General features: G+C 31.2%; 3 protein-coding genes across 3 annotated transcripts; 2 read left to right on the top strand and 1 right to left on the bottom strand.

Moving 5' to 3' along the window:
• Nucleotides 1-223: 223 nt before the first annotated feature.
• On the top strand, nt 224-6,147 carry LOC145740943 (pyridoxal kinase-like). Its single transcript, XM_082558660.1, has 8 exons — nt 224-275; nt 846-902; nt 994-1,077; nt 1,167-1,310; nt 1,425-1,557; nt 1,671-1,820; nt 5,533-5,576; nt 5,662-6,147. Exons 1-8 carry the CDS (start codon nt 224-226, stop codon nt 5,781-5,783), a joined length of 786 nt encoding a protein of 261 aa, XP_082414786.1. The 3' UTR covers nt 5,784-6,147.
• A 16-nt stretch (nt 6,148-6,163) lies between these two features.
• On the bottom strand, nt 6,164-9,347 carry LOC145763543 (T-complex protein 1 subunit theta-like). The gene is made up of 12 exons (XM_082575011.1): nt 9,064-9,347; nt 8,891-8,981; nt 8,681-8,757; nt 8,538-8,631; nt 8,288-8,395; nt 8,057-8,185; nt 7,835-7,960; nt 7,607-7,755; nt 7,357-7,530; nt 7,040-7,244; nt 6,755-6,960; nt 6,164-6,668 (listed from the first exon to the last, which is right to left on the bottom strand). Exons 1-12 carry the CDS (start codon nt 9,121-9,123, stop codon nt 6,447-6,449), a joined length of 1,641 nt encoding a protein of 546 aa, XP_082431137.1. The 5' UTR covers nt 9,124-9,347; the 3' UTR covers nt 6,164-6,446.
• A 720-nt stretch (nt 9,348-10,067) lies between these two features.
• On the top strand, nt 10,068-11,267 carry LOC145740927 (uncharacterized). The gene is made up of 6 exons (XM_082558659.1): nt 10,068-10,113; nt 10,200-10,334; nt 10,408-10,569; nt 10,639-10,766; nt 10,844-10,994; nt 11,092-11,267. Exons 1-6 carry the CDS (start codon nt 10,068-10,070, stop codon nt 11,265-11,267), a joined length of 798 nt encoding a protein of 265 aa, XP_082414785.1.
• Nucleotides 11,268-11,568: the final 301 nt, after the last annotated feature.

The following is an 11,568-nucleotide window of genomic DNA, read 5'->3' as shown; positions in this document are numbered from 1 at the left end:
TTGATTTCAGTTTGTTTTGTTTTTGTCTTGAGTGACGAAATATAGTTTTAAGTTGTGTTGATTAAAGTTTGTAGGTCAAGTTTTTGCTGAGTTAACTTATTGCGTTTTGTAGTCTTGTTGTTTAAATATTTTTGTTAATTTACGTCTACTCTTCTTTAAATAGCTGAATAGAGTTTAAATAACAAATTTAAAAAAGACAAAGTTTAAAATTTCTTTCACAAAAATGACGACTCGGGTCTTGTCCATTCAAAGTCACGTCGTTCGTGGATATGTTGGTAATAGATCTGCTGTATTTCCACTTCAGGTATAGTTATTTGTTATGATAATTTGTAATAAAAAGTGTTGAAATTTATTGTTTAAATTTCAATATGTTCGGTCTAATAAGCTAACATAGCTGACAGCGTGGTGTAGTGGTAAGAATACTTGCTACACTACACATGAGGTCGTGGGTTCAATCCCCACTGATCTCATGCTGTAGCGCCCTTGAGTAAGGCGCTATAAACGATATAAACTCCTGCTGAGCCAGCACTTAATCAGCAGCATAATTACCGGGCAATTATAGTCTCTATAATATCCCAAACTGCCACAGGCAACTCGAGACTGGGTCGGAGTAACTTATGTTGCTCTATGTTTAAGTCGCGCATTCGACTTTCCCACATCGAGGATAAAGATATATACAAAAAAATAAAATAAAAATAAAGAAATGCACATGAACTTTATTAACATACTTCCATAACAACAAATAAAATTTAATATTATACTTTTGTGATATTTTAATTTTTAATAAAAATTCTTTTTTAAATGTGATTTATTATAAAATGCAACATTTCTTGTTTTACAAAAAGGCCCATATGAAACTTTAAAACTAAATGATGTCATTCGTTACGATTATGTATTAACAGGTTTGTTCTAAAATCTTTTGAATACTTTATGCCTTTTCTTTTTTGAATGAATGAGTAGTTTAATTAATATCTTAAACTTATTCAATTTTAGGTTACTGTAGAGACAAATTAATGTTACGAAAGATGGTAGAAATTATTAAGGAGTTAAAAGAAAGAAACCCTAATTTAATTTATGGTAAGATTTATGTGTAATTTTGTTTTTGAACTAGTCTTTAAAATAGTTACGTAAAATTATCCTATTTTTTATTTTTATCCGATTTTTAGTGTGTGACCCTGTGATGGGGGATACTTGGGATGGAGAGGGAAAAATGTATGTTCCTGAGGAACTTTTACCAGTATACAGAGAAGAAGTTGTTCCGATTGCTGATGTGTTGGTTCCAAACCAATTTGAAGCTGAACTTCTGACAGGTAAATTGTAAACTATTATTTACGAATTATAGTTACACATTTTTCATGATTTGTTTATTTTTTGTTTTAAATTTTTTTTATTTAGTAACTTAGTTGTTTTTACGTTGTTTTTAGGAAAACCTATTACAACAGAAAAAGAAGCTATACAGGCAATAGATCATTTACATTCCTTAGGACCAAATCTTGTTGTGATAAGTAGTTCAACTTTAGGTGGAAAAGACTCTCTTGTCGGTTATGGAAGCAAACAATTATGTAAGATTTACAAACATAAATTATGTATTTAGAATCTAAAGCAGTTGTGCCTTGGGTTCTTAAAAATGATTATGTATTTGTGACAAATTTTTGTTTTTTATCAATAACTAATGGACATACATGTCAAAAAATAAAACTTGAAATGCCACTGATTGGTGCAGCATTTGTTGGGTCAGGTGACCTCTTTGCTGCCCTCCTTTTGGCTTGGACACACCAGCATCCTGATGACCTGAAACTTGCTCTAGAAAAAGTTATTTCAACTATATTGTCGATGGCATTTCAGATCACTTTCCAGTAGTTCAATGTACAAACATAACTAGAAACCAAAACCCAACTATTAATACTGAAACCTACAGATGCTATAATCCAACAAATCTGGCCAAATTTAATACTAACCTTGAAAATCTAAAAACAGACCAAATATACTCATTTGAAGACCCAAATGAAGCCTATAAAGAATTTATAACATCCTATAAAAAAACTTTTGACCAAAATTTTCCTTTAAAATCTAAAAAAAAATTAAAACAAGACAATCCCTGGTTTTCTAATATTCTAAAAGAACTTAACAAAACAAAACAACTGGCTTATAAAAAATGGCTTCGAAAACGAAACTCTAAAAATAAACTGGATTATAACCTCAAAAGAAATAAATATGAAAAATCAATGAAATCTGCCAAATTTGAGTATTACAAAGGTCTGTTTAATAAATTTAGGTTTAATATGAAAAAAACTTGGACTACTATTAACTCTCTTATTGGTAAATCTAAAAGAAAAAAACATCAAGTCAAATTTAATATCAACAACAGTCCAACCTCGGACAACAAGATAATATCCAATCATTTTAATACTTACTTCACATCAATAGCAGAAAAACTGGTTAAATCTATACCCTCTACCAACCTGACCTTTAATTCCTTCCTCAAAAAACCTATATTGAAATCAATTTTTATTAAACCCACCTGTCCAAGAGAGATTGAACTTATTTTGGCATCAATGAAACCCAAAACTAGTTATGGATTGGATGAAATACCATCAAAAATTGTTAAATCAACTCCTCAAAAAATTATAGAAATACTAAGTCATATTTTCAACCTTTCGATTGCAACTGGCATATCAATAAATGAATTTAAAACTGCCAAAGTAATTCCTATTTACAAAAAGGGTGACCTCAAAGAAACTAAAAACTATAGACCCATTAGCCTTCTACCCTGTTTTTCAAAAATACTAGAAAGAATTATGCATAAAAGGGTATCATTCTTTCTTGAACAAAATAATTTTTTTTTAAACAACAATTTGGATTTCGAAAACTTCATTCAACTAACTTAGCTGCAGCCCTGTTAATAAGTAAAATTACTGATGCTTTTGAACAAAAAAAAGCAGCACTTGGAATATTTTTGGACTTTTCGAAGGCTTTTGACACTATAGATCATACAATACTACTGCACAAACTACAATACTATGGAATAAGAGGAATTGCCCAAAACTGGTTTAAACATTATCTGACAAATAGATCTCAAGTCGTCGAATTTAATGGCCAGTTATCAACCAATAAGAATAGAATTACTTATGGTGTACCTCAAGGCTCAATACTGGGACCTTTACTTTTTTTAATTTACATAAATGACCTTCCCAACTCCCTGCTAAAATCTTCCCCTGTAATGTTTGCAGATGACACCACCCTTCTTTTAACCGATAAAAACCCTGAGAACTTAATTTTAAATGGTAATAATGAACTAGCCAATTTACAGCACTGGCTCTCTGCAAACAAACTATCCCTCAATATTGGAAAAACCAAATATATAATTTTTAAACCAAGTAACAACCAATCCATCAAACAACTTAAAAATCTGACAATAAGTAAAACAGTCATTGAAAAAGTTCATGAAATTAAATTTCTTGGACTTACCATCAGCCAAAATCTCTCTTGGAAATCACATATGAAAAACATACTTAAAAAAATTCGACAAAACCTTGGAGTTATTCGAAGAATTCGGCCAAATCTAAACCAAAATGCAATAATCTCCTTATACCATACTCTAATTTTAAGTCATATCCGTTATTGTATCCCCATTTGGAAACATGGTAGTTTGAAAATTCAATCCCAAATTCAACATGTTTGCAAAAAATACCTTACTTTGATTTCTTATTCTTATAATACCAACCAAGATAAAACTTCTTTGCCCACACATTTACTATCTCTTGAAGATCTTTTTACCCTTGAAACTAGCTCTATAGTTTTTCAATACCTAAAAAACTCCCTCCCATCTTGTTTTGATAATTTCTTCTCTAACCCAAGCAACATTCACTCCCAAAATACCCGATACAAATCTAAACTGTCAACCCCATATTTTAGCAAAACCTTGACACAACAATCAATTAAGTACATTGGTGTTAAAATCTGGAATAAATTACCTGATAAAATTATTAAGCTAAACTGTTCAAACAAAACCTTCAATAAAAAACTCAAAAACCATCTATTGTCCGAAATTATTCATCCTAACCTTAAATAATAATTCACACACAGATAAGCACCTATACTTATTTGTGCATGCTAACCACCATTTCTCTTACTACATATTCACTGTTAGATTTGCTTGTGATGTTTTTATTCTTTCAACAAAAAAAAACACATTATTTTATTCTTTATTGTATTTATTTTGTACTTAAAATATTCACTTTTAAACAAGGCAGTCCATGTATTTAAACAGGTCATGCCTATGCCACCGTAATTTTCACTGTAAGTGTGCTGTGAAATAGTTTGTTGTTCCAAAAGGCAGTCCATGCTGATAACAGGTCATGCCAAACTTGTGAAACAGTTTTATTTCCTAATTTATTTTTTACTAACCTTTTCACTAAATTTGTAATTGCATTATTCCTTGACTGCACCTCAGTACTCACAATAAATGTATCTATTTTTTTTTGTTTTTTTTTATGTATTTTTTATATATTTTTTTTCTGTTACACTGTGTGCTACAATTCCAGAACTCCTCTGCTTAATTACCCTTTAAAATTTTGCCAAACCCAATGTCAAAACACCAAAGTAGCATCGTTTTCAATAAATTACCAGTAAATTATCCTTATAAATACATTAACTAAGAACTTATTACTGCCGAGAATTTTTTTGTTTTTTCAGACTGGGCTCTCAGACCATATACTTCAAAAAGCAACACCAACCTTACCATATTCCTCCAACCACCCTGAACAAATAATTTGGACCATACAAAGCTACTTATTCATTCAGCTACTCTAACACTTTGCGTCACAAACTTAACTTAATTATGCAATCTTTCTTTAAACTATCGATGTAATATATTTTAATTTATCAAGTTTCCTCTTTCTTTTCTACTATTAACTAGTTTTAAACATTTATATTTACTTACTCTATTTACGTGAACCCCCACTAGTTGGTGGGTTGTTTAATATTTTTGTGCGTTGTATGTGATATACGTTGTGAAAGGCCATTCTGGGACGTTCTTTCTTTAGGTAGGTTTATTTCGGTTAGTCCCTTTATCACATGCAATTTATCGTGACCAGTTCGTGCTTTCCTACTAGAGCCATACTGGGTTATATTAAATGTAATTATTATTTTCTTTAAGTCATTTTTTACACTGTAACTACCATCGACAGTGATTGCTCTACTATTATAAATCAAATGTGTCGTAACTTTCTTTTTTTTTCGTTCAATTTTATTTTGTTATTTCGTCACTCCTTTGTTATAGTTTTATTTTTTTGGTGTATTTTGTAAAATGTATTTTATATATCGCATTTATTAATAATATAATCTATACTGGGTTTGGTGACCATGCCATAAAATAATTAAAATCTTCATGTAAACATTAATACTTTTGACATGTTTTAAATCATTAAATTGATTTTGTTATTTTTTCCCGTCGCATTGTTGTAATATTAATTGTATATCGTATTTATTATTTACTTTTATCAAGGCGCGAAAAAAAAAAAAAAAAAAAAAAACTATGCACAATGTTTTAATACGAACCCAAAAAGCTGCTGAAGGTAAGTTTACCGAAAATCAATAAATTAGAAGGTTATTCTACTAAAAATCAATGAATTAGTTAAATCTTTTTAATTTATTTATTAGATGAAGTACCTAGTGGTACAAAACCAACTTTTTCAAACCTTGAACTAAGAATGATTCAAAGCAAGCGAGATATCGAAAACCCAAAAATGTGCATTAAAGGTTCTCATATAGAAAACGGTTAATGTATAATTTGAACATGCTATTTTAAAATAATTCTCTTGTCTGGAAAATTATGCAATGTTTAATCTAAAAAGCATTTCTAATTGTACATTTTATAAATTATTTTTGTAGTAGTTAATTTTAATTTAATGTTTTTATATAAAACTTCTTATTTGTTTAACATATATTAAGATGCTCTTGGACCAAGTTTTTTTCTTTTAGTTTAAATTTTATTGAATAATGTTAATAAATCCTAAAATGCCAGCATACAAACATATTTACTAGCTTGTGTATTGTATGTTTATGCAAGGCTAAAAAATACAGGTGATATCTTTTTGTTACTGACTACCTTGTATTAAATTAATCTATAGCACCTTTTTTCTTATAAATAAGAATATATTTCAATTAATCAAAAAGTCATTGCAAACAAGGAATTTTTATTTTCTTATTGTGGAACTCTGATGTAATTCCAACAATTGTGAACAGCAACAAAAAATCTACGAAAGGAAAACTTCCTGGTTACAACATGTACAAGAAATTTTTAACATGCAAAACAGTAAATATGTGAATTTAAGAGCAGCAAAAATTTTGCCGTTATTAAATTTAAACTTAAACGCCTTTAATCTCGAACAGTTTTGAATTTTGACCAAATTTTTTTTATTTGCCTAATTTTTATGAAAAAAAGCTTATTCATCATCGTCTTTATCCCAGTCTCCTCCCTGTTTAGTGGGCTTTGGGCCTCCTGCTGGTTTTGCCATAATAATTTGATCCACCCTAAGAACAGTGACTGCTGCGTTGGTGGCCAGTCTTAAAGCCCAGTGCTTAACCAAGTAGGAATCTGTTATACCAGCTTCTACAGAATTAAGAACTTCACCTTCTTCAATATCAACTCCATTTGATGCACCATCCTGAAAATAAGTATTCATAATAAAGTAACACCAAAATGATTATTTTGCAAGTTGCTAGAATAGATACTTGGTAATCAATAGTTTACCTGGTGAGCTGCATACAGTTTGGATACAATTTCAGTTGGGTTAAGCCCTGCATTTTCAGCTAATGCCCTGGGGACAACTTCTAGTGCCTGTGCATACTTCTTGATGGCATATTGCTCCAAACCGGGTTGGGATTCACCGAATTTCTGGATTTGTCTTGCGAGTTCAATTTCTGTAGCTCCAGCTCCTGGGACCAGTCTGTTGTCCCATAAAAAATTTTTTTTAAACATAGAAGCTTTGTAGTGGGTTGTTAAATTCTTGCTAGATTAACACTCTAATACTTACTCTAGTTAGAACTTTGAAATTGTTGACGCCATCATCAACTGCACGTTCCAAATCATCCATAATATTTAGTGTAGCTGCACGGAGAGCTAGGGTGCATATCTTGTTTCCCTCATTAGACAAATGCTCGAAGATGACCACACTTCGGTCACCAACCTCATCTTGGCGAACAATTGCACAGTGACCTATTTCATCTGCTGTGGGTGGGGTCTATACAAAACAATGCAAATTATTAAAAATTATGTACATGACAAAAAAAGTTTGTCTTTATTTTTGCAACAAAAGTGCACAAAAATTAACATATTTATTTTAAAATTATTACCAGTCTTGGAAGAGGAGTGGCATTGATGGTTTTACACAATCTTCTAATATCCCATTTTGAGTTGAGGCGAACGACCATCAATTTATATTTATTGGAAAAATGGAGAGCAAGATCTGAAACTTTGCCTCCAGATACAATAACGTTTACACCAGTGTCCACGATGGCTTTAATTTGCTAAAAGTAACAGAAATATTATAAAATATATTTAAAGTTGTATACTTCATGATTTGTTTTCTCAGCTCAAACTTACAGCATCCAACATATTTTCTTCTCCAGTGCTGAACTCTTTAAGTTCTTTTGCATTCTTGATCAAAACTGTGCCCTTGGTTTCAGTGTTGAGCATGTCAAAAGGACAAGAAAATACCGCCACCTTGGCATCTTTCATCATGTTTAAGTCACCTATTATCAAAAAAAATATGAATAATTTCTGATGTAAGGGATACCTTAAAGAAAAATTACTGTTTTTGTAAAAAATTACTTTCACATTCCCGCAAGAAAACCATTCCATTAATAACTTTTGAAGAGTGAACTCCTGCTCCCATTAATTTGGCAACTCTGACACTATCCACACTAAATGACAATTTGGTTGGTGGAAGAATTGAAGCTACAAAATAGAAAAAAGCGTTCTGAGTAAACCTGTTTTTGTTGGTTAGTGAGGAAATCTCTTTTTAGTTTACTAGTAATTAAAATATAAACTTACTACACGCTTTAGTAATCAACTTGGAAAGAAAATCTTCATTTCCATATTGTTTACTTGCAATACAAGTTCTTAAAGCTTTTGTTACCATTTCTTCATTCCTTAGGTCTTCTACGCTTGAACACACTAGGTCTACATATCAACCAAATTCAGGTTTAGTTGGTAAATAAGCTAAAGAGTTTTTTTTTTAACATTTACAAAAAAGTGGGAATAATAGACGCTAAATTTATTTACAAGGTAATATTTCAATTGCTTTTTCACAAGCCTGTTCATATCCTTCAATTACTTCAGTAACAGATAAACCCAATCTTAACAATTCTTCTGCTTGGCTTAACATAGCTCCTATAAATAAAAATTGGAGAAGTAAACATTAGATTTTATTTAGAGATATGTCATGAATTAAATTTGCAAGCTCAGATGATATCACCTTAAATTATCCATCATATACTGCAATTTTTATTTAAAATTTATAACTAATTTTTACCTGCAAGGATAAGAACGAGATTGGTTCCATCTCCAACTTCTTGTTCACACATTTGCGATGCAATCACCACCATCTTTGCTGCTGGATGTTGAACCTAAAAAGGTTATACAAATAAAAATAACACAGAAAAATAAACCATATTAGTTTAATTGTTGAATTGTAGCTGCATCATTTGTAACAAACAGTTTTTCAATATGGTTAATGACCATTTTGTTCATTCCTAAACACAACTATATTGTAAATCCTATTTATTTGGCATATTTAAAGCTTGGTATTGAATTACAAATAATTACACCATTAAGCATTCTTTTGTTTTAACACCATTTATATATTATATTTTACATAAAACTTACCATGGGGACCAAATGCAGTTTTGGTGGTTTTTGCTAATTCTTTGCAAGCATTAATGTTTCTGTATACTGCTTCATCTAAACCTTGGTAATGCTAAAAATTAAATTAAAACAGTAAGTATTTTTTTTTTGAAATGTTAAAGTTATATGTACTGATGTAACGCAATTTAACTTACTCTTGCCCCATCTTTAAGCATTTGTGAGAATCCTGGTGCTTTAGGTACATGGAAAGCCATTTTGTGTAACTTTTAGAATTTAATATTTAATAATTAAAAAATATTGATCCTGAAATATAATTTTTTTTAAATACAAATACCTCAACAGCCTGACAGCTAAAGCTGTAAAGCGTTATAAATATTAACAACTAGCTTAACTTAATAAACACTAAAAAAATTAAATTAAAAATAATGTATTAACAAACAGCTTAATTTCATACACACCCTGGGTTTAAAATTATCACATAAACTGATAGATAACTAGAATTTATTTTCGAACATTCTAGCAAAAGCATGCCTAACAACGATTCAAATAGATTCCGTTCGATTTCCCTTTTTTTCATCAACCATGTGAGACTAGTTCCGCTTGAATAAATCTTTAACCGCTAAAGCTACTCATTTTCCATTATAAATTTAGCTCGTTTTTAAAAAAAAGTAATTTGACCAGTCAATTTTTTTAAATGTTGTTCTTAGTCAAACAAGTTTATTTTTGCCTTTACTTTAACAAAATAGTGCATTTTTACATAAATTTTGGCTTTGAGGTAAAGATTGTTAACATTTTTAAATTTGTACTTTAGAATTCTGCTGCTTTTATTATTTTTTTAGCGCACCTAAACTTAGTCTTAATGTTGTTGTTTATTAATTAATTACGACTATCAATAAGTCAATTTAGTTTTATTACACGCTAACGCTGTTTTAAAAGCAAACATATTATTTATTTTTGAGTTAAATTTTAGAAAGTGTTAATGTTGATCTTCCGACGCATAACACCAAGCCAGGTTTACCGTATTAAGTTTAGTTATAGTTAGACAGTGTGTTTAATTAGCAAGCAACGAATTTATTTTTAAATTTAATGTAAGTATTCACACATGTTCATTCACACGCATGTATTCTCTATATAGGGTAACGTTTGCAAGTTCAGTAATTTTACAAATAGGTTACGTTTCTGCACAGCATTAGCAAAAATGATTTCGTGTTTGGTTCTTATTTTTCTAGCGACGGGAGCTTTAGGTAAAACATGTCAATTAGTTTAACACAAAAATTACAAAATTTATCAAAATCTGATTTAATGTAGCATTACGCATTTGCAATTTTAGCTTCCGATTTCCAGTGCACATCTAAAGGCGGAACATGCGTCGACTATAGATACTACGTTTGTAATGCTGGAGTCGAACAAGGAAAATGCGATGGAGATTCTAACCGTCGTTGCTGTTTAAACTGCGACGCCATATGTAACTTTTAAGCGTTTTACAGTAAAATTTATATTTGACGTAAAGCTAATTATTTTATTTATCTGTTATCCAGGTCAAGCAAACGAAAATATTTGGTCCAGTTCCGATTCAGCGTGCGATAGTGTGGGCGGAAATTGCCAAGACAACAGCAACTACTGCTCAGGCTCGTATTCTAGTGGAAAATGTGGCGGACCCTCAGAAAGACAGTGTTGTGCAAGTGGGACTTCATCAGGAAGTAACAGTTCAATGAAATATACTTAAAAATATATTTACACTTCAGTTGTTTAATGATATCTGCGTTTAGGCTGCTCACTTATGACATATAGTTCCACCAGGATAAAGGGATACAATGGCCTCACTGTTGAGGTAGAACCATCTTTTTATTCCAAAATGGATACGATACACGGATTAGCGGCCCAGTGCGGTGTGACGGTAAAATTTTTTTATTTTTTTATTTAAAATAATAACAATTTAACACACTGTAAAAGATAAATTAAATAATGTTACAGGTTTGGGTTACGCATGCTTACCGAAAAGAAGGACAAAACTTGGGCGGTATCGTTGTTCCACCAGCTTCAAACTCTAACCATCTCGTTGGCCATGCAATTGATATGAACGTGGATACTCCAAATGGCTGGTGCAATGGTGATTGCTTGTACGGTAAGCTGTGTTTTTTATTTGATCAATTGTATTTTATAGTTTTAACCGGTATTTCATTACTGCTAAACTTTTCAAAAAAAAATATTTTTTTTAACAGCGGGATACAACTCAAACGCAGAGTGTTTTGTTACCGCAGTTATGAATGCCGGACTTCGATGGGGTGGTGTTTGGGGTACACCTGACCCAGTTCATATTGATGACGGGCTTAACGTGTACAACTACAATCAGTGGGAATCATTGTACTACGAAGTTCAAGGAAGTTGCAACAATTAGGCCACTTTCTTAATGTCTTAAATTGTCAGTAATTATAACGGCAGTGGTGATTTTATTAATTTAAAACGAAATAAATAATTCATAAATTCTGTATATTTTGGTTTTCTCACGTTTTCTTACGTTCACCGGCAGCGTGGTGTAGTGGTAAGAACACTTGCTACACCACACATGAGGTCGTGGGTTCAATCCCCACTGTTTTCATGCTGTAGCGCCCTTGAATAAGGCGCTATAAACGGTGTGAACTCCTGCTGAGCCAGCACTTAATCAGCAGCATAATTACCGGGCAATTATAGTCTCTATA

This window comes from Corella eumyota, chromosome 1 (assembly GCF_963082875.1).
Source record: "Corella eumyota chromosome 1, kaCorEumy4.1, whole genome shotgun sequence".
Taxonomy (NCBI): Eukaryota; Metazoa; Chordata; class Ascidiacea; order Phlebobranchia; family Corellidae; genus Corella; species Corella eumyota.
Note: the sequence above shows the minus strand (reverse complement) of the source record. Positions and strands in the feature narration are given on the sequence as shown.